The 23,106-nt window shown below is 35.7% G+C and overlaps 1 protein-coding gene across 1 annotated transcript; it reads left to right on the top strand.

Moving 5' to 3' along the window:
- The first annotated feature begins 32 nt into the window (after window positions 1-32).
- Window positions 33-20,554, top strand: rdgBbeta (cytoplasmic phosphatidylinositol transfer protein 1). Its single transcript, XM_071587545.1, has 9 exons — window positions 33-186; window positions 265-413; window positions 2,810-2,898; window positions 3,087-3,094; window positions 5,202-5,273; window positions 9,055-9,153; window positions 10,700-10,903; window positions 11,560-11,758; window positions 19,253-20,554. The coding sequence occupies exons 1-9, from the start codon at window positions 136-138 to the stop codon at window positions 19,399-19,401; spliced, it is 1,020 nt and encodes a 339-aa protein (XP_071443646.1). The 5' UTR covers window positions 33-135; the 3' UTR covers window positions 19,402-20,554.
- The last annotated feature ends 2,552 nt before the right edge of the window (window positions 20,555-23,106 follow it).

The following is a 23,106-nucleotide window of genomic DNA, read 5'->3' as shown; positions in this document are numbered from 1 at the left end:
TTCAGATGCTTGTTTGAAAATTGAAAATTGACTATCGTTCTTGCGAACACATGGCTTCTGGAGCCTGTTAATTTTTTCAGTGAAATATTGTGAATTTACTTGGGGTTTATGTAATAAAGTTGATGATTCTTCAAAATGGTTCTCAACAAAGAGTACCGAATATGCATGCCTCTTACCGTGGAGGAGGTTTGTTCCTTTTTTTTAAAATTATTATTTATTGAGATCTTAAGCATATCTGTTCAATGACTTCTGAATTCATTTCAGTACAAAATTGGTCAGCTTTACATGATAGCACGTCACAGTCATGAACAATCAGATTCAGGTGAAGGAGTGGAAGTCGTGGAAAATTGTGCTTGCGAGGATCCAGAACATGGACCCGGGCAGTACACGGAGAAGAGAGTACACCTGTCAAGGTAGTAATTTTGCGGGACGATTTTGGGTATGATGTAAGGATGTGAACTTTTTTGATGTTCACTTCCGAGCTGTTAATTTTTAGTTTTTGTATTTTCGTAGGCGAAATTCTAACTACGGTCACTTTCCTTTAAGTGATTGAAATTCCCTACAGAAAAGCTCCAATAGTGAACATTTCCTAAAGACCCTACATTAATTTGTCTTTACAGAAATTAGTTGAAGTTTTATTTACCCCTGTTTTTAATCTTCGCAATAATGTCGTCTTAATTTCCAGGAGATAATTAAATAATAGATTTTATAGCCGTCCAACGGAGGATTCAAACCAAAATTTTTGAGTGCTGTGGTGATATGCTTTAGAACGCTCAAAGACAAGAGGAACATTTTTTTAGTTTGACGAAAGAAAAAAAATTTTGAATGTACATGGAATGGCCCTCGGACACATTAATTTTCCCAGCGGCATAAATAACCGAGTTAGTGATGTAGAATGATTAACAACGAAGATGAAATATTATTGGACGTATCATAGTGTGTACTGACTGAACCAATTGAGTTCAACTGCTATTAAACATTTCCTTGGGTTGCGAATAAAACAATTATTTTATTGATAAGCAGCATGGGTTTTTTAAACCATAGATCAACTTCAACCATTTCTTGTGCAATGAAAAATTAATTCCAAATGTTTAAGAAAAGGGGAATAAAATTGATTTGGGTGTACACAGATATTTCCAAGGCTTTAGATCAAGTTAACCATGATTTATGAATATAAAAAATAATGAAATGGCTATCTCAACCCTCTCCTTTATTGTTTTGAAATTTAATTGATAAACACGGGTCAGTGTGGGAAGTTTAAAGAAATTGACATGAAAGCAATGAAGGACATTTATATAATGCTGAAATTTACTGAGTTGTAAGCAAGTTCTTCCAATTTAGGTTCCATATATTTACCTGAAATCTAGTAAAAATATTGCATTTTTCCCAGCTACATAGTTTATTACAAGGGTTGTGACTTCAACCATTATATGTACTAGGTACTTGTATCATATTAAAATCAAATAGTGCCACCCTGGTTTGATTGTAAGGTTTTACTATGCTGTAGTTGTTATGGTTTGTGATATGTTCAAGATGTGCTGGGGAAAGGGTGTGCGTAAAGTATGTGCTGATGAGCAGTTGTTGATGAGATGAGGTCAGGAGAAAGATGCATCACTGTAAATAGAAATGCTGATTCTTTGAGGAAAAATGAATGTGGATGTTGAGAGAGAAAAAGGAGATATCTCATTTGTTAGGATAGATATGGATCACAAATTGAAGGGAGTTGGATAGGTAGAAAGGAGTTGGAACCTTATGCATTGAGGTTCCATCTCCTTTCCAACTCTTTATGTTGGTTATGCTTATAACCTTTCCATCCTCGTTTCCTTTTTACCCAGTCGCATTGTCATACTAACCAGGGTCCCTCTGTGACTCCTCAGCCTACCTTGGAAACTTGCCCTATTTCTCTCTCCCCGTAGCATTCAGCACTGCTCACTGAATTTCCTTTCCCAAACACCGATTGTATAACATAATCGAACGAATTGCCAAATATCAGAGCCAGTTCCCTTAAACATAATATACAATGGTGGCCAACTATGAATATGAATATGCAAGGAGGAGGAAAGGCTTTCCTCTTCCTTGTTAAATTCCAATTTGAAGGTGTTTATGGTGGGGTAGAAGAAAGTAGAAATTAATTAAGAGCTATACTTTTGGAAAAGTTATAGGAACTAAGTATTTAATTATAATTGTATTAATTGAGAAATGTATGGAGTATGGTTGCAGATTTTATGGACGAAAATAATTGCAGGGTCCACCCAAGGGGTCTTGATTATTCTTTAGAGTATGATTTTTTACCATCTTCACGAATGATTCTCCCAAAGATTCATACCAAAGGAAAATTATTCTTTGGAACACTTCCTTGGATGCCTGCTAGTAACCTTGATTTTCTTCCCTAATGCACCTTCCTCTACCTCAGCATCGCCAGTTCAGATTCTGCACTCCCTGCCATTTGAACAATGTGAAGGAGATGCATTATCATAATGAAAGAATATAGCCTACACAATATGCTAGTGACAAGGTTGATGTGTTCTCTATAATATATTTCACTCTTCATCAGTGGAATTAAACATTTAAGACATGTGAACAAGAAAATTTGAATTTATTGCTTAAATGTTTTGGTTTATCTTCAGTTTATTAATTTTTGACCGAAAGTTAAGATTAAAAAAGAAATAATTACAAAATTTCCTGTTTTGGCATTTCCCAAGGTCAATCAAATCTTCGATTTGAAAAATGATTAATAATTGATAAAATCATGTTTACCTGATCATTTTTCCATTAGGTTTGATGTTGAAAATTTTCTTTTTATTTCCAGTCGTCTTCCATACTGGTTGCAGAATTTAATTCCTAAACTTTTTTATGTGACTGAAAAAGCTTGGAATTATTATCCATTTACAATCACAGGTAGTAATTACTGATTTGTATGTTTTTTCATTATTGCATGTTACACTTAATCATGTTTATAAGAATTTATCTGGTGATGAAATATTAATGACTCAAGGAGTGAATAATGGTCTTTTGTAACTAATATCTTGTTTGATTTTCTCTTTTGGATTCTCTGGGATGCTCTGTGCTGTTATGACCACCTGTAGAGTACACAGTGAGTTTATTGATGAACATTTTTTCATAATCCTTATAGGATAATATAAATGATTTTAATAGGATGCATCTGCTTTCTTTTTCTTATTTTAAAGCAAAGTACAATTTTTCTTTAGCCATGAAAGTTTTGTGTTGCAATTAAAATTTTGCATTCTCAAAGAAATTGATTTTTTTATGCCTTTCTTTTCAGACATAATTAGAATATCATAATAGAGCTTTGAGTAAAAAAAGTTGGAATTTGGAATGAAACTCTGAAATTAGGATTATCTCTAAGTCTGTACTCTTGGTGGGCAATGTGTAAGAATTGGCATTTTCACAAAGATATATTGAAAAAATAAATGAAATGGAAAATAATAATACTAAGATATGAAGCCTTATATCATTCTCCTCAATCAGCTCATGCATCCCATTTTCTTGATTATGTTGTCGACACTAGCTGAAGTGAACATGAATGCTAAGGAAATGGAAAAGTTGATGAAGTACCAAGATCTACAAGCATGGTACAAACTTTGGCCGATGTACCTGGGATGCTCAGTCAAACTTGAATTTACCATGATAGGCAGGCTTGGTGGAGTTTAGGCCTTTATTATAGAGAACATGAAGTGCATCCCAGCTTGTAGAGCTAGAGTGGTGAATTCACTGCTGGCAAGTGCACAGAAGGCCATCATCCAATCAAGGCCCCTCAACTTGCATGAGGATGCCCAGACAACTGGTTGGCCATCTATCAGATGGTGGTGAACGTAGATACTACTCTGCATACCCTTCTCAAGTGTTTCGCCTTTATGATAGCAATGAAACCTGATACTTCCCAGTTGTTTCAAATGTATCATTTAATAATGTAGAAAAGGGAATAAACACCCAAAGTGAGTTGAAACACTCTCTTTCTCAGGTTTTTTATTCCAGTGTGTTGTGAGTACTCACTCGCTGGAGGTTTTCAGAAACTTTATAAATTTTATTTTTATAATTTATTTTATATTTTTACAGAAATTATTATTGCAGGGACAGATCAATGGCACTACTTTAAGTGGAAATGGGGAAAACACACACACTCTGCTTTGTGATCTACAGTGGCTGTCATCAGCTGTTGCATAAGCAAAAATTATGGGGATTTTGCTCCTATGGTTTGGGACTTATCAATTGCATAATTATAGAATTAAAAAAACTACAAACACAGTAAACAACCCGAAGATCGGTTTGGTAGGAGATGGTAGAGTTCACTCGGTACTAAGCCCGAAGGTGTGTGAAATTCACACATCAGTGTTGGGGGGCCTGTGCCTTTCCCTGTAATTATAGAATATAAACAAAATAGAGAAAGCATACTTTGTAAATGCATGCACTCTCCCAGTTTAGTGTGTGGTCAACAGAGATATTCTGTGGACTGTTTGCATGCGTTCAAGGTACGTAGTTTAAAGGAAAAGAATCAGTGCTCAAAAAAACCTGACACCTGATGTTTTGCCTGCCAAGCTAAGGGGAAGTGTTTTAATCACCATTGTGTGTATTTATTTTTCTTTATTATTATTTTCCTATGAATTCAATTTTATTTGTTTGAAAATGTATCAAATTGCTCCTCCTCATTTGTGCCCACCAAAGTGCTGCCTTGGAGTAATCTTTTTTTTTTATTTCAATGGCCGTACGTAGATTCTCTATTTGTAAGAGTTGGAGGCTATACTTGATACATACTAGAATGAATTTATGTAAAAAAATCAAATTCCTCTCAGTTGTAGTGTGTATAGTATTTATGTGAGGAAAGATTTCTGCATTACTGTTTTTAGTACATGATTGTGTTCATACCTTAGATTTGGCCCTTGAGTATCAACCGAGTGCATCATACTATTATTTTACATAATGATGAACATGAGCCTGAAGCATTTGAATAATTGTCATTTTTAGAGGTAAAAATTGTACTTGCTCTATGTCCATATCAGTATTTGCCAAATAAAATCCAAAGTAGAGGCTGCTCTCTTGACTCCATCAATAAGTGTGGCAAAAATTACTGAAAATATTACTGAGTAAAGCAAACTAATCACATCTAATAGATTTTTCTTTTAAACCTTTGTACTGAGCTAGTGCTGCCAATTAGTAAATTGAACCATTGTTATTTCTTATAGTGTTCCTTCATCCCAAAGTTTCACATTTCAATTCGAACTAAATATGAGGACAACAATGGGTCATCAGAAAATGTAAGTGCTTCTATTTTACCAGAATGTTTTTATTTTTGGACAAGGATGTTTCATGTAGGAACTGCATCTAACAGTTTACATATGACAGCAGTTCAATAAATGGTGATGTTACATTTTTATTTGCATATTTTACAGGGCAAAAAAAATTAATTTCATGTAATATTGTTAGAAAAATGTATATTGCATATGTGGTACAAGTTTCATTGATTTGACTAGAGTTTTTCATGAGTGGCCACTGTTTTAGTTGGAAACATGTTCACTTTGTCTAAGCCTTCAACTGATGATGAGAAGTGCTTTCCATGGAGATGTTTCTTAGAATTGGGGAGCAAGAACAGGTTAGTAGATCTGGGATGAAGAACACACTGTGGATATTTTTTGTGTGATGTTCAACATCTGCGATGTGTGGCTGTGCATTGCCATGGTACAGCGTCCAGGCTGTTGCTTTGAAATGCAGCCTCTTGGGATAGAGATGGCCTTGGAGAATTCTATACATCCCTATATTATGCTCCAATTACTCTACTGTATGCTGATATGCTTATACACCACTCCTTGAATATCAAAAAAGATGACCAAACTTTTCCATTAGAAGGCATCTCTTTCGTTTTTTGATATTGGTGATGTTGGAAATTCCCACTCACAGCTTTGCAGTTGGCTTTCAAAATTATTTAGCTAAGTTTCATCTGCAGTGATAAACTTTGGAAGAATCTCTTTAACCTCCTGCTACATCAACTTTAACTGTGAACAAATCTGCCTGCAAGCATCCTGCACGAGTATGCATCCTTGGAATCCACTGCACACAAACATGCCTCGTGGGATTTTTCTGGTGCCAGTATTTTTGATGGCAACTAAATGAACTTTAAAAATTTCTTACAGTGCTGTTAGAGCTTTTTCATGATTTTTTTCTTGCAATGGCAGCAGTGATGTTAATGTATGCCCCTGTAAGAACTGTTACTGGAGCTGCATATCCACTTTCCTTTGGAACTGCCTCCTCTCTTAAAGTTTTTTAAACTGTCTTTAGCTGTGCCATATGGAAGAGGAGCTCTCCATAGGTTTACTGTACCATTACGGAGGCCTCAGGTAATGAATTTTTCTAGCTGGAAGCAAAATTTCAGTGCAGTGTTTTACTCATCAACATGTATCTCCGTAGGAATTTCAGGCCAACTGGGTATGTTTCAACTTGAACCTGCTGCTGCTGGTGCAATACTGAAGTCAAATCAATGATACTTACACCACAAATACTCTAAACATTAAAATAATGGTATAACATAACATTAAATTTTTGAACAATAATTAAACAATTTTAAAATAAAATATTCATGATCACTCGTTTTTGAAAAATCCTCTTTGTGTACATGTCTTCGGTAGCACTGGGGAGTTAATAGCAGTCAATGGTCAATATGTGCCAAAATAATTGAGGAATCCTTCACTGTTAACTATAAGTCTCCAGTTAATTTACCTCCTAATTAGTCAATGTATCATGTTATTGAAGACTCTTCTAGTACCAATTACTTGGAAAAAAATAAACTTGATTACTGCCATGAATTAAAGTTTTATGCATGTATGCCAAACACTTATTTACAGATAATATGATTTGCAAAAATATGACATTCTACTTAGATCTGTTATAATTTATAGTAATACATAGACTCGTTATTTTTGTTGTTTAATTAAAATGTTAAAGGATAAAAGGTGAGACATAGTACAGCTTTGCTATTTTAAACTGTCTAACTCTCTAGAATCATAGGGCATAGCTTAGGTTTTTAAAGAATTTGCTCGGGCATAGATGCTGAACAAGATAAAATATCTAAAGCAGGAATGCCAAATGCATAAATGTAGCTATTTACTCAATGTTCATTAAGACACAATTTCGGCATATTCTGTTGAATTAGGTATCAAACTTATCTGTATTAACTATTAGTTCATTCCTTGCATTGAAGTGTCAAATAAGTAGTCATATTACTGCAAAAGTATGGTCTGAGTGATTGTGTATATATGTATCGAGATGCATCCAGCTAATAGAAACAGTTATTCAAGAAAGGCTTGAAGTAATCAGACAAGATACAGTAATACTTCCTGAGTAAAAATGTCTTTTACCAAATGAATTGTTTCTGGGCTCTGCTCGAGTATGCTAAAAAGGTGTAGTAAGTATACTTTTTGTATTTTATGGTGACAGGCAGTAATTAATAAGAGTAAAAGGGAGATAAATGGAAGAGTAAGCTTTGAGGAGAAGTAAACAGTCGCTTCTTATGGTCATAATCACTATTGACCAGTCCTTCCCATATCTTTCCCCTGTTAACTCATCCCTTTCAAATAAGAACCCATCTTTCAGCTAATTGCCAACTTATAGAATTTTATCTGTACTGTTAATTATTTTCTTGATATTTTAGTCTTCAATTTTAGTAGAATTTCTATGCAACCTTTGCTTCCCCTTTCACCCTTGATTCCTATCTCAATGGCAATTGCTCACCACCACTCCCAGAACAAAGTGAGAGTTCACCCATTCCCAACTCCAAGGTAAAGGAAAACAAGAGTTTGAGTACATAAACCTATGTACTTTCTAATGGTGTCATTTGCAAATCAATGGAATTCATCAGTTGATTTTTTGAGCAGTCAAAACACTATCATGGGAAATAATTAATTGGAAACCATTCATTAGGGGGTGCAGAAAGGGGGGGGGGGTTGCAGGGAAATCCTTCTCTTGGTATGTGCATCCCTGGGAGGCTGATAAGCCTTTGCTTGTCATCAGGTTTCCTAGGTACTGAAATTCTGAATTTTACATCGTAAGCATGCCTTAAGATGGAATTGATGCTGGCATCTTTGAATTAGTGTGACTACTCACCAGAGTAACCCAACCAGCAGTTTATATGTAAATTTCAAAATGTTCTGTCTGAATGATGTGTATGGAACTCTGTTCTCCTGTTGTAGTGTGGGCTTCTATGATTGACTAAATGTATATCTAGTGTTGCATATGAAGTTTTGTTCTTCCTGGTATATTTGATGGCTTCCTTAGTCAACCGATTTGAATATAGAGCAGCGTAGTAAATATTTCTTGTCAAAAGTGATCGCTTCTGGCAAGGTAGCATAAGAGAACTGGCAGATGATGTAGATGAATATACTTTGGTTTGTCGCTGAGTGAACTTCATGAGGCTGATGTGTCAATGAACCACTCAGTCATTGTCCTCGGGGCAAGCAAGATAAGCTGAGTCAAAATTTTGACTGGTCTATATGTTTGCTTCTCCGTCAGGTGTCTTCTGATCAGTTGATGTTGACTTGGTGTCTTTCCCCTGTGCAGTCAGTCTTCTTGAGCTCAGGTTTTCAGCAGCATTTTAGCGTTCATCCAGAATGTCAAGAAGATTGAGAGTACATGGGAAAGAAGGGAAGTCAATGTTAAAAAATATGGCCATTCTATGAGCGCATATGAACTGGCCAAATTTTTTAATGTTTACACAGCTTGCCCCAAGAATGATAAACCAGTGGTTTATTGAAATTTCGACTAACCTCACCCACCGACAAACAGAGTAAATCTTCAGTTGTAAATACATATACATTTCACAATGTAAAGTGGGTCAAAGCTATTAAAATACTTCATAAAGTGAAATTTATTCACACTACTTATTCTTTATCCATATCTATAAAAAAAAGTGAGTTTACTTTCTTCGGCATGTGAAAATGTGGTATTCCATTGTCTGCTTTCTATAAAAAATGGATTAAACATTTTTATATACTTGTACTTGTATTCATGATGCATTCATGCATTGATGATGTCCTCACATTTTTTCAGGTTTTAGGTGTCTCTCCTATAGAGTTGAAGGATCTCGCAGTTGACTTTATTGACATAGTATATGACGAAGTCAACCCCCGAAATTATAAGGAAGAGGAGGTGAGTTCAGTCTAATATATTCAATTGTTTATTTTCAATTCAGTTACCAAACAGCGCCAGGGATTAGAAAGGCCAAAATAATTGGTAATTTTATTTGTGAAATTCTGGATCTCTGATATTTTGCTGCAGTTGATCTTAATTCTCATGATGATTTTTCGGTGCCAATGCACTGCAATACCCCTGAATTGTTGTCGTGAATTTCTAGATCATCGCAGTGAGACATCCTGGAAATCCCTAAATTTACAAAATAGCACTCTGAAGGCCTTCGACAAAAATTTGAAACAATTATTGTGTTTGTGCAAAGCTATAATAATTAAATGAATATATTTGCTTTCCTTGTTTTCAATTATCATTGGTCATTGATCTTAGAAGTCTGGCTATGTCTGAGAAATGGCTGAGATATTTTGGATTTAATTTTTTCATCCTTAGGAGTTTGAGAACAAATTTATGAAAGCATTAGATTATTTTTAATGGACCATTTATTAACTCAGTTGTGTAAAATTTTAAGGCCAATGTAGTAAAAGTTTTTATGTGCCTACGCAATGTTTTCCTAGGTTGTGTAAATTACCCTTGAAGCTTTTGGCTTAATGTATGTTTTAGGTAGTAGCCCAGAATTAATGTCTAAACAGTGGGATATCTGGTGTTATTGCTGTTGGTTATATTGAGATGTTCCCAGAGAAGATAAATTTACCAACAGTCAACGTAGTTTCATTCCAGGAAGTGCCCTTGTGGAAAAGTTGTGTTTTTCACTATATTTGCAGTATTTGTGTAAAATTTTCTTCAAATGTCTCTGTCATGCTGACATTATGTATAAAATTTAGCAAGTTGTTCTCAAAAATTAAATATTTTATAGTACTTTCATCTTATATATGAATGTGGCACAAATCTTTTAGTAACTGACTGATTCTCAAGCCTTTAGAACATTACAAGTGTAAGAAAAGGATAAAATCTATTCTTTTCAAGTGGAATTAATTTTGTAGGTTAACTGAATGCTAAGTTTCTGAGTGACATACTCCATGTCAAAATACTGACTTGGCTCTTACCTTCTTTTCCCGCTTCTGATAATAATAAATAATCATAATTTACTTAACTTATCATAAGTATTTCAACATTCTGCATAAAACAGCTATAGTATATACCTGTATAATATAGAAGAATGCAAAAATTTTATATGAAGCCAATATTTAAAATAATTGTGAAAAAACACTACTTCTAGCTTTATAGCCAATGAATCTCATGGTTAAGTGAAGCACAGGGGTTAGGCAGCATGACATATTGGATGAAGACCTCTGTGCGAGGTTTATTCTTCATCTGCCACTGATAGAAAAATTCTTAATTTTAATGATACTTGGAATAAGTTTGTTTAAGTTAAATGTTGTGCATCAAATTTCTTATGTCATCAGAATGGGTGAAATTATTTTAATCAAGAAGTTTAAATGTTCACTCATGTAATAGTTGAGTTTCCTAAAACATATATTTCTGGGAAACTGAAATTGACTTACATAACTCTTCTGTGATTACAAAATTGGCTTCTTTTTCCATATAGGACTTGAGGTACTTCAAATCAGTCACTACAGGACGTGGGCCCCTTGTTGAAGGGTGGAGAGGAGGACCACAGAGTGGTGTCCTGTCAGAAAACAACTCATGGCTGGACCCCACTGTTCATCCTATCATGTGCTCATACAAACTAGTCTCTGTTTCATTTGAAGTTTGGGGTTTGCAGACAAGAGTGGAGGAATTTGTTCAAAGAGTAATTATATACATTTTCTAATTCTCTCTCAACTTTCTTTTCTACTTTTTTCTCTGTCTGTTGTCCATGTGTACCAAGTATTAGGTGAGCTCTACCCTCACCTTATAAACCAACCTTGGAATGATTACCCTTGTTTTGGGATTGAACATTTTTTTTTTAAATGATACAAAAAATAATAATAATTACTGAGAATATTTTTGGGCTTAGACTTGTATATTCAGTCAATAGGCTGGGCATCTCGTCATATGAGCCTAATGAATACTCACACATGATAATAGTTTACACAAGGATGGCTGTCACTGTGATTTTGCCCCCTGAAACAACATTATTACAGGAACACAAATTACTTTTTGCCCCAGTAACTTTGTGATATGATTTTACTTTTTTGTGCAACTTTGAAAAATATGCTCTTCTCTCGGGAAAAAAGGTGAAATCCAGAAACATCTAAGCTTTGACTACACCAATTACACAATGAGAAAAATCTTACTAAGACAGGATTCGATTTTGTGGTCATCAGGATGGTATATTTAGTAATGGATCAACTATTGTTTGAGTGCACTCTATTACTTAGTCACAGGGAAGAGTAATTTGCATAGAGAAATAGCTTTTGGTGTGATAAAAATCTGTTGACTCTTCTGCTCTGTGGCTATTTACAGTGTGTACGAGATGTCCTCCTGCTTGGGCACAGGCAAGCCTTTGCATGGGTCGATGAATGGATTGCAATGGATTTGAGTGCAGTTAGAGCATATGAAGCTGATATGATTGGGAAAACAAATGAGAAGGTGGCCCAAGGCAAAGCAAAGGGTACTCCTGAGAATGCAGATGGAAAGGCGGCTCAGCATAAGGAAGCTGAAGGTGGGTGTAATGATAGGGTTAAGAATGGCAGGAAACATACTGTATAAATCTATGGATGGCCTGCACCTGTTTTCTCAAATGCCACTGCTTAAAAAGTCAGCATGCGTCTTGCGTGAGGTAATCTCCCTCCCTTACCTCTCTACCCTTCTCAGAACCCTCTGTGGTAGAGGTACTTCCTCCCTCCTCTGTGTCCCCGGCCCTTGAGAAGGGCATGAGATTTTGAGAGGGGAAGTGCCTCATTTTGTTGTTTGCTGTTCAAGGCTAGCCGGCACTAGCTAACACACTTACACCAATGTGTTGTGCTTGAATCGATTGTACATGTTTTACAGTGGCTACATTTACAGGATTCAAATATTCCATGTGATAATTTGCTGATCTTTTATTTGAGTTAATAACATGAATAGTTGGAAAGTAGTCTGTCTTTATGAAATGTGAAAAACTAAAATTAATCTGAGATGCTGAAGAATAGGCAATCACACTACAGGGCAAAGGTACAATTATCCAGAATTTTTATTTATTTATTAAAACATGTAGTCCAAAAACAGCATCACACCAATTACAGTGAACAAATTTTAAAGAAAAATAAATGGTGAATTAATAATGGAAAACAAATAATAGCACCACATAAAAATGAAGCTCAGTTTACATAAATGAGAGAGAAAATAATGAGTGGCAAAGGAATGGGAGGGGATCGAGATGGTGTGGGGGCTAACGTACTGGCTTCCTACCCAGAGGGCATGGGTTCATATCCCAACGGTGTTGAATATTTTTCAGCGGTATCTCGATCCCTACGTGCTTAGTGGAGAGCACTTTGAGTGAGTACGTCGTCCGTCGGATGGGACGTTAAACTGCGGACCCCTTGGCGCCTTTTGTAAAGAGTAGGCTAATGCTGATGCCAGGTTTCTCTCCACCCTTCATCCTTTCCTGTCCATCCCCTATGGTGCAAATGACCTCAGTAGTTGGTTGCCTCCCCTAAAAACTACTACCACTAGGAATGGGAGGTCCGAAAAAAATTAGAGGGGGGAGAAAGATCACGGCAGCAGGAGTTGGGAATGGGTCGAAGTCAAGGAGGTGTTTCATCATTGCTTTACAGATTGATGGAAATCTAAAGATTGATGAACATTTTGTGCTTGACAGTCAATGGCTGACACAATGAAAGAGATCATTCGACCATGTTATATGTAAAGGCATTCAATCCTGGAAAAGGGAAAACAATTTCAGATGGCCTATAGTTGCATGTACATTTTATGAAAAACTTTTTATCATGCTATGCACAGTGATCAGTTGGGGAGTAAATGCCAAGAGAGACCTGACATAATCCAGAGAGAAGTTACGGAAGTGTAAATGATGGTAGTGAGTTGCACTTCTCAGGATTACTGAGGACAGAAGGGCCATTAGGGAAATATCTGCGAGGTAATTGATCACTGAACACTGGCTGGCTGTTTATATAAGAATATAGATAACAATTTGGATGTCCAATAGGTATAGGGTATCAAAAGATATGCTTGTGTCGTGACATTTTCCAGACTACAGCAGCAATTGTGCTCTTTTTCAGTTGCTTGTGATGTTGATGAAGTGATTTATGAGAAAATCCTGTATTTTCTTTATTTTTAAAAATGGTTTCTGTAATCAGTTATCTCTTTTTTCCATGCTTGATTAACTTTTGTGACAATTGAGAATAAGTTGGCATTAGAAATACATAAGATGAGTGTCAGACTGTAATGAGACTGTGAAAGTATAACAAAAATATCAAAATAATGATAAGAAATGGATTACTCTTTTTAATTGAGAACAATATTTTCACTAAAGCCCAATTTGGCTTTATGGAAGGGAAAAGTACCCAACCCACATTGGCACAGTTGATTGAAATGATTCTATCAGCTCTGGATAAGGATGAGTTCTCCATCTGTATTTTTATGAACCTGACGTGGTCTATTGATGCAGTTGATCATGTCATCCTATTAATAGACTCAAAGTCAATGATTGGCAGTATTAGTAGTAGTTTTAGGGGAGGAGACTGACAGCTAAGGTCATTTGCGCCATTAGGGATGGATGGTAAAGGAATGGTGGAGAGGAACCCAGCGTCGGCATTAGCCTACTCTTATCAAAAGGTGCCAAGGGGTCCGCAGTTTAACATCCCTTCTGACAGACATCATACTCACTCAAAGTGCTTTCCACAAAGCACCTCAAGTAGGGATCAGGGTATCACTGAAAAAAATCTGCTGCCCCCAGGATTCGATCCCGGGCCCTCATGGAGGGAAGCCTGTACGTTAGCCACCTCGCAATCCCGATCCCTCAATGATTGGTTCAAGTCAAATTAAGCAAATAGAAAATTTAGTGGAAGGATAAAGGATAAAGGAGCCTTTGAAGGCTCAAAAATATGGGCTTATTACACCATGTAGCTAAAAACAATGGATATTGCAGTTCCACAAAAGAGTACATACATAAGTTGGTATTTGGCAAATTCATGAATAATTCTGTGTAGAGAACTGTTCACTGATTTCATCAAGTGTTATCCACTGATTGAAGTTTTCTGAGTTGATCAACTGAACTCAGTGGTTCATCCATAATGATGGACTGGTGCCCTGAATGCTGTCATCATTATGGATGTTCTCCCTCCCCAAGTTGTAGTTTTGACACGATTGCCAAAGAAGTGACTTATCAATAACATTGTCATTATAAGCCTCCTTTAATTGATGGTGGATATTAAATGGTCACACATTTCTTATGTTGAGAAATCTGATCATAGCCATGGCTACACAAATGGCGGGGTTTTCAATTTTCTTAAATTTGATAAACACTTGGAGAAACAACAAAATAAATGGCAGCATTGATAGATTTATTTGCCATAGAACAATACATAATTGTATGGGCTTGTTAAGCTTCAATTACGTTTACAGCTTTACAACACTTCACACACGGTGAGAAAACAACTGAAGGTGTTTGAGAATGAGTGATGGCTACTTGCAATTGTTGCAAGGGGCATTTCTCGTACGACACAAAGGGTATCGGGGAAGGTCAGAATAAATACACCGAGTCTTACCCAAATGATCGTATATTATACAACATCAGTCATATTACACCATTTACATAAGTATAAGGAATTTATGGATGGCTAGACCCTCGATGAATCAACGCGAGTGTGGACAGCATTTAAATGGCAGAACATTATCTGGGTAAGGGTAAAGGCAGGGTGGACGCAGTCACGAAACACGTAACCTAGGCAGAGCCCTTATCCATTGGAAAGGAAGGGATAAGGCAAGGTGGATGCAGTCACGAAACATGTAACCTAGGCAGAGCCCTCCTCTGTCAAAAAGGAAGGGATAAGCCAGGATGGATGCGTCACGAAACTCGTAACCTAGGCAGAGCCCTCGTCCAAAGTTGAGTCAGCAATAGGACATGCTGTCGCGACATGCGCAACATGGCTGAAGCACCGTGTCTTACTGGTCACCGCCAGGTAACCAGCTGACTGCTTTTCGCCATGCGACCAGGGCTTTTATACCCAACTTAAGAGCCAGGGGAGGAATACTCTTGAAACATTGTCTTTGGTCTCGTGGGAGATTCGGAGGGGCCAGGGAAGGAATACCATGTTGCATACTTGCGACACAGTGCAAGTGCTCTATGCAGCACAAACTGGTTCTACTTTCTGAGGGGCCCTTGTACTTTGTTATATATGATGTTTATTATATATACATAAAATGAGCACTATTCAAATTCACATCTAAAAGTAAAGTATTGTCAACAGATTAGACCGCAGAAAAATGGAGTCATTACACTCTGGGAAGGATTATATCTTGACCAATATGACAGGACCTGGTGCAAACCTTGAAGTTAATGTTGGTTTATGCCAATAAACTGATCTTTTGTGAAAAGGATGATTGTGGGAGGCAAGAAATGACCATGACCATGTAGAAATTAACCACATAATACTTTCACATGTATGAAGTGTAGTAGAACAATTAGTGTTTTATCAATGCATAGTTACTCGTACATTGAAATATAATCAATGGTTTCATTAAAAAATGCCAATGTTATAATTTTTACCTATTCCCTATTTACTCGTTATTTGGACTATTTATAGGCATGCATTGAATTATAAAATATTTTTACCTTTCTATAGCATTTTTGTCCATTGAAAGTTATAAATAATGCATTTAATTATTCTACAGTCTCTAGTATTTTTCATCTGTGTAGAATATCAGATTTATAGTTTGCCACTTACTTAACAGTAAATCAATAGAAATGCATTCCAAACAAGACAATGTGGGATAATTTTGTGTAATGAATTTTTTGCTTCAGTAATTTTAGTGAATATGATTTTGAATCCTCTTTTACTATAAATGAAATTTCAGGCAGTGGAAAGAGACCTCATTTTCATCATTAAACTGCCAAAGAAGAACAAATATTGTGTAAAATATTTGGGAAATCACCACTTTTAGAGGTATTTCCTGATAATTTCAAATCTTATATAGCCTTGAAAACTAACATGTACCGATATGTTTCATGCAAATTTACTAATTTAGGGACAGTAATTCTTAGTTGTACTAATTTAGGGAGGGTAATTATGTAGTGGTACTAATTTATGAAGAATAATTCTCTAATGATGAAAGAACCTGTTTCCAGTACTTTATTGAGTCTAATACTGACATGCACCCCTTGTCTCATTGTGATCACATGTACGTAGTCATTTTAAATTCCCCTTTCATTTATTGTGTTGTCTATAAGTGTCTCGTCTCCACTCAGAAATGTTTCCTTACTCTTGGTCCATATGTTCTATAACTGAGATGCTCTATGAGCAACTTTAAATGAGGAGTCAGTTTTCTTGGACAAATATGGGTTTTTTATGCCCACAATAGACCGGTCAAAATTGTCATCCTATGCTCATAGAAAGACCTAACTGTGATGGTGGTTATCTCTTCGGACTGATCCTTAGTCACATAATTTATGAATATGTGTGCAGTAAAACTTTGATATTTTAATCCTACTTTATTAAAAAATAGAGTAATAGGTAGCTAAAGGCACCATCCCCTAACCAAAAGAAAAGTATTTTGCAAAACTTATAAAGTAGATTAATTGAAATACATATGTCTACGATGAAAATCGAAGCAAATAATGACTTTCAATTAGAAACATCATTTATCTAGAAATCTCTCCCCAAAACTTAGCATTATAAAGCATTATTGCAGTTAGATATAAACATCACAATGGAATTGTACCTATTTTCCTTATTTAATGAAATAAAATTCCAATCCCTCGAAAACATAACATCTTTTTGTTTAGTCAGTGAGCCAACATGGAATAATATGCTATATCATTTGATCTGGAGCAGCATCTTAGACTTGAATCACTGGACATATGAATTTTTTTTGCTCTTTTGGTATGCTTGCTTTTGATTGAATGTAGGACTGTCCAGGTACAAGCATATTATACTTTTCCTGCCTTTTTTGTGAGAGAATTAAGTTGACCAGAGAAACATCAAGACTACAGGCATTTATTTTCATATTTTGTCACTTGGGACAGTAAGTGCTTCTTCCTTCATAAACTTGAATAAAAAAGTAATTAATAGCTTATGAGGTCAGTTTGCATAGGATTCTAATGGGTAGATGAAATGGAATAGTTAATTAACTAAATAGTTAATTATAAATATAAGAAGAAATTTCCTAGATTCCTTATTTTAAGCATTTTTGAAGCTCTATTTTTTGGACTCATGAATTTCAAATTATCTAAGAAGATTTTTATGCTGTTTATCTATCACCTCACCTACTGCAGGCCACATCTGTCTCTAGATTACATTTAGAAGGATGATAAGCAAAATTAAGTGAAATTGGAAGTACATTCATTGTAGATGCCAGATAGAGGGGATCGAGATGGTGCGGTGGCTATCGTACTGGCTTCCCACCCAGAGGGCCCGGGTTCAAATCCCGGCGATGTTGAATGTTTTCCTGAGATATCTCAATCCCTACTTGAGGTGCTTTGTGGAGAGCACTTTGAGTGAGTATGCCGTCCGTTGGATGGGACGTTAAGCTGTTGACCCCTTGGCGCCTTTCATAAAGAGCAGGCTAATGCCAATGCCAGGTTTCTCTCCACCCTTCATCCTTTCCTGTTCATCCCCCATGGCGCAAATGACCTCAGCTGTCGGGCGCCTCCACTAACACTACTACCAAAGCTGCCAGGGTGCCAACCTCTCCTTAAATTTACATTTCACTAAATGTGTATACTTCTTTGCTTCTATCCTTTGCTATTCATCTTGTAAACAATATGAAAGGCTTGTGTCATATTGTGTAATTTTGGTGTAAAAACAAAAATTAATAACTTTTGAAATATTAACTTATTTTGAGAAATTAATTCATTGGTATTAACATGTATTATTTGGATATAACGCTTGTGGAGTGGCTCTTTTCTGAGGTTATTTCTGGCTTTGAGATAACTAAATATAACCTATTATCAAACATAACCTATTGTCGTCCCAAAGAACTTCAGGTACCTTATTATTTTGTTGTTTCAATACCCTCCTGATCCTCCAACTTCTTGTCTTATTACTTGATCAAATGTAGAAAATCCAAAGTTTATTTGGTAAGGAAATTACTACATTATATATGTATTCAAACATGTAAACCCACCGTATGGCCAACAAATATTCATTGCTATGGAAATAGATATTTGGAAGAGGGATGGTAACAGTTAAAAGACAAACACAGGGGAGGTGGGAAAGGCGGAATCAAGTAGATAACAAGTGAAAAAATATTTACTTGACCGGAACTTGTCCTTTCCTCTTGTGTCGTCCATTTCTCCTTTGGTGGGTGAAACAGCTCCCTAACATCACCTCCTGGCCAAAGAATCGGGGCTCTTGGTTGCATAAACCCCCAGTAGATTTCAGTGTAAATTATGTTTCCTTGATGGCTCAAGTGACTCAAACATCGGCCCAGCTAGTTGAAAGATCCGTGGTTTAAGTCCAGGTCAAGGGAATATGTTTGCACGTGTGATCTGCTTGATTCTGCCTTCCCCACCTCTCCTGTGTTTGTCTTTTATGTGTTCCTATCCATTTTCCTTATATCTTTTTAAGAATATGATAGGTAGTAAACATAGGGTTATGAGTTAATTAATTTTGAGCTCTAGTTTTATTGTGCAAAGGCCTGTATCCAGTTTCATCCAGTTACCAAGAGTGTATTGTATGTTGTTTCTATTTTTCAGTGTTGTGAGCACTTCATCATTAATTTTAACTTCCTCTTCTCTTATAATCATGCAATTCTGGACTAAAGATGTGCATGCATGGCTGATGTGTGTCTCTCAGATGGAATAATATGTTTCTTGTTGCCATTGTGAAACCAAGATTTACACTAATAAAACAATGCTGAGGGAGAGTAACATCCTCGTGTTCCCTGGGTTTCCTCCAGTGTCTATTAACCATGGAGTTGCCATAATCATACATTTTGATAACTTGGCATTTGATCCTGTTAGGCGTTTAATGGAAAAATTTTTATATTTTGACCATAGGGAGGCCTGAAGCTGAGCTGACATTAGATCACACTGGTGATGAAGTTGGTGTTGGTGCAGCCATCCTATCCGCTGGTGATAGTGAGGAAACGGCCGCCATCACCAGCCCATCCACTCCACGAAACAAATCATGGTTCTCTTGGTCTTAGGATTTTAATGTAAAATTTTTGACGGATGTTCTCTTGAAATTTCATACTCAAAGGTGGCAGCCATTTCCTTCGATTACTGCTCATCTGGAAACTGGATGCTTTTTCTGCTGTGCAAATGGCTCATTTTTTTATGTTAATAATAAGTGTGGATGGCTGTGTGACAGCTACAATTAATAAACTGCTGTTTACTGTGATTAAAGCTCAAATCACCATTGTAAGCAAGCTATAAGAGCACCATATGACCTTTGAGACATCATATCTACCTCCCTGTTTTCTACTTCTGTGTAGAAGCCTACTAATGGGCCATATAATGTTTGTTGTGAGCTCAGACTTTTGTCTATACCCATCATTAACATCACCAGATTGTGTTAACCCAGACTTGTTGGGTATATAAAGGGTTTACTGATGTTAGTAAAGGTCTTAATTGTCCTTTGTACAAATCAGGTTCTTAACGCTTATCATTGACTATTTTGTCACACCTGCACTTGAGGAGATGCTCATATAAATGAATATGCACATGTTTTGTACGTTGGAATTTTTGGGAGACAATGCCATTTATTAAGAGCAGAGTGGAAAGTGAGAGCATTTAGAATTGATAGCATTTTAAAGAGAATGGTAAACAAAAAGGATTAGAGATGGATCTTGTAAAGTGGAACTTGGGACCATGTCTTGAATATTGCTCACTGAATTTTTCATGGTACCGTTTCAATTTACCCATATTTTATGTTTAATTGTCTCATAGTATGGCTGTGCAACTTACACATAGATGCGCATGTTCTGAAGTCACAGTCACTCCTCGGTTGCTGAATTCCTTGCTCTTTGGTCTGCTTTATTTTCTCAGGCTAGAAACTCTTCGGTGAAACCTATATGTTTAAACTTGTTCAGCTTTTATCCAACATATATTGGTGTTAAAATTTTGTGATTGTTAAAGAGTAATGTTTGTTGTGGTTTGATGTTAAATGCTAACCACTATATCATTTTTTTGAGATGATGAATAGTGGTTCAGTTAAGTTCATAGGTTGTGATTGATAGAAGGTAAACAAGATGTGGTTAATTTACTAAAATGTTTTTAGTGTAGTATATTTTCTGTATTAAAAGTTTAAGTGCTTTCATTTCAATGTTAAGTTTCATAAATCTGTGGATAAAATTCAGTCATAAGTTTGATTAAAGTATTAATAATTGAAAAATTTGTTATTCTTAATAGTGTCTTCATTTACCAGTACAAGTTTTTTGATCTCCCCTGTTCCTGTAACATGCTTGTTTTAGAGGCAATTCATGTCATAGGCATGGGTATCTATAATCTGCAAACTCAAGGACTACCTCACAGTTAGTGGATTTGCTAAATATTTTCAGTTTGAAGACTGAGAAAAGGAAGCATCCTTTTCAACAAATGCTAGCCCCAAAGATGATTTATCATATCTTCAAATTCCTCATAATCTGTGTCCATGCTATTCATGCATTTCAGATATTTTCCAGATGCATTCATTCATGGAATAATAGATGGCACCAAAGGAATGTTTGAAGTCATTTTCATATGATAATATGCTTAAGGTACTATTTTACTGTAAGTACTTTATTCATATTCTTATCGAAAGAAATCAAGGTATAGTAATCTGGCCAGATTTATGCAATTATATCGTAAAAATAGAACCAAAGTTATTTGATTAAGAATGAAAAAAAGTGATTTATATGCTAGATAAGGATTCATTTTAGATATTATGATATCATTTGCTGATCTCTAGAAGAGGCTAAAAATATCTCTAAATCTTACTTCAGCATGGATCCATTTTTCCATGTGTTATTATTTTATATATTACTATATACACTTATCCCTAATTTTGTTTTTTTTTTCTGAAGATATGCCCTACTATCACAGAAAAAGAGGTCCATGGAAGGTAGCACCTTCAATGAGGGCTAATAGGAAGAGTGCCATCACATTTTAAGCCCCAATATTTTACCAATGAGATGAAAAAAATTGGCTGCACTTAACATTTCTTATTCATGTGAATCTGTTCTACACATATTTACCATTACAATAGCTGTGCAGCAAAGGCATTGATCTGAAAGTTAACAATCCATCATTCTCTTAAGGATTATTCCAAGCAGCAGAGGAAAATTAACACCTGATGTACGGATAATGAAGGTTATGTCTATGATTGACCCCGAGCACCCCCATCTAAGTGTGATATAAGTACAACCTGTTGTGAGGTAACATGTGCTTTTCTGTAATTATATTGGTTATGTAAAAATGAAATTGCTCCTCGCCAAATGGTACTTTTTCTGATGATAGAAGAAATCTATGAAAAGCAAACTTTTTCTATGTTAAACAATTCCATAAAGTCACAAAAATTATTTTTTTTAGAGATTTCTGTATTTATATGAATAATAGGATCTTTGTCTGAGTAATGTTGTCCATTTAGTAATTTAGGCTGCGGAAACATAACTTCCTTTTTTCAAACGCAAAATGCTTTAAAAAAGGACGTTATGTTGATGCACCCTGTATTTGCATGATTAGCTCTGTGCACTGCATTGCATTTAAGTTTTATATGCTAAATTGGTGATGATCATTACGAATAGCATTTGATTGTGTCAAGGTGAAATTTGAACTAAGTGAGCGTAAAATCTCAGGTAAAGCATATGAAAGTCAAGAGGTAGGTAACGGTCTTTATTTTGAAAAAATTTGAATTGTGTTTATTTACATAGCTCATGATAAGAAATCACTATGGATGCATTTAAATATATCTGGATGTAATTTTTTTCAGGATTCATCTTCTAGACCTTGCATTCCTCACCATACCTCTTGGGTACCATGTTCAATGGAAAAATTATTTCATTGCTACTAATACACCTCCAAGTCGAATGATTTTTAAAAGTACAATTGGATTGGGAAAGGTTGGTCTGAATGTATTTTTCAGTTGATTTTTATATCATAATCTGGGGTTATTTAATAAATTTTTTATTAACCTTTCCTTCATTATTAATTTGTCATCATATATAAAATGAGCTCAGAATTGTAGCCCAGCACTAAAACCCAGTGAATGTAAAATAACAATAAGGCTACAAGGATAAAAGTGATGCTTGAAAAAATTTTCCAATAGGTTAAACATTTAGTCCAAAAACTAAACCTGATGCTGACATGAGCATGGAAAACACAATGCTTCTCCTTTAAATCTCTTTGGAAAAAACTCACCTAATATACCAGAATATATTTTGGTCACCAATATGTGTTTATCTTAAGAACTAAATATAAAACGGATTCAAATATTACTATAATTCTTTTGTAATGTTATTTATGTCTTCAGCAAAATTTGACCTACCATCCATTTCAGCACAAATTACCCTATTGCCTAATTTACTACCACCAACACTATTTAAGTGTAGATAGGAATATGAATTTCTGTTACTAATCTTTATTTAATGAGTCCATATTATAATTTTAGATTTTTCCTTTTCAAACCATCGATAGGTATGCAGCATGCATATGAATATTATGAGTATTTTGCCTAAAAAACCAATGAAAGTAATTTGTTGAAGTGAAACATTTTATTGTCATCAAGTGTTTGGAATATACAGGCTCCAAACAATAAGTATCGCGGCTGGTTCGCTGTGGCCTCAATGGAGCAATGGATGGGGGTCCGACCAATCGGCTTGGTAGAGGGGTCCCCCACTATTCAGGTGCACTTTAGTTCAGTCACCTCCGGGAAT

The sequence above is a fragment of the Hetaerina americana genome, unplaced genomic scaffold (genome assembly GCF_022747635.1).
Source record: "Hetaerina americana unplaced genomic scaffold, ioHetAmer1.1.p SCAF_1, whole genome shotgun sequence".
In the NCBI taxonomy this organism is placed as follows: domain Eukaryota; kingdom Metazoa; phylum Arthropoda; class Insecta; order Odonata; family Calopterygidae; genus Hetaerina; species Hetaerina americana.
Note: the sequence above shows the minus strand (reverse complement) of the source record. Positions and strands in the feature narration are given on the sequence as shown.

Bases quoted from the DNA above. Each gene is read 5' to 3' on its own strand.
- rdgBbeta (XM_071587545.1), top strand. From the start codon at position 136: ATGGTTCTCAACAAAGAGTACCGAATATGCATGCCTCTTACCGTGGAG. The intron at 414-2,809 runs GTAGTAATTTTG...TTTTATTTCCAG, and splicing joins AAGAGAGTACACCTGTCAAG to TCGTCTTCCATACTGGTTGC. The intron at 9,154-10,699 runs GTGAGTTCAGTC...TTTTCCATATAG, and splicing joins GAAATTATAAGGAAGAGGAG to GACTTGAGGTACTTCAAATC.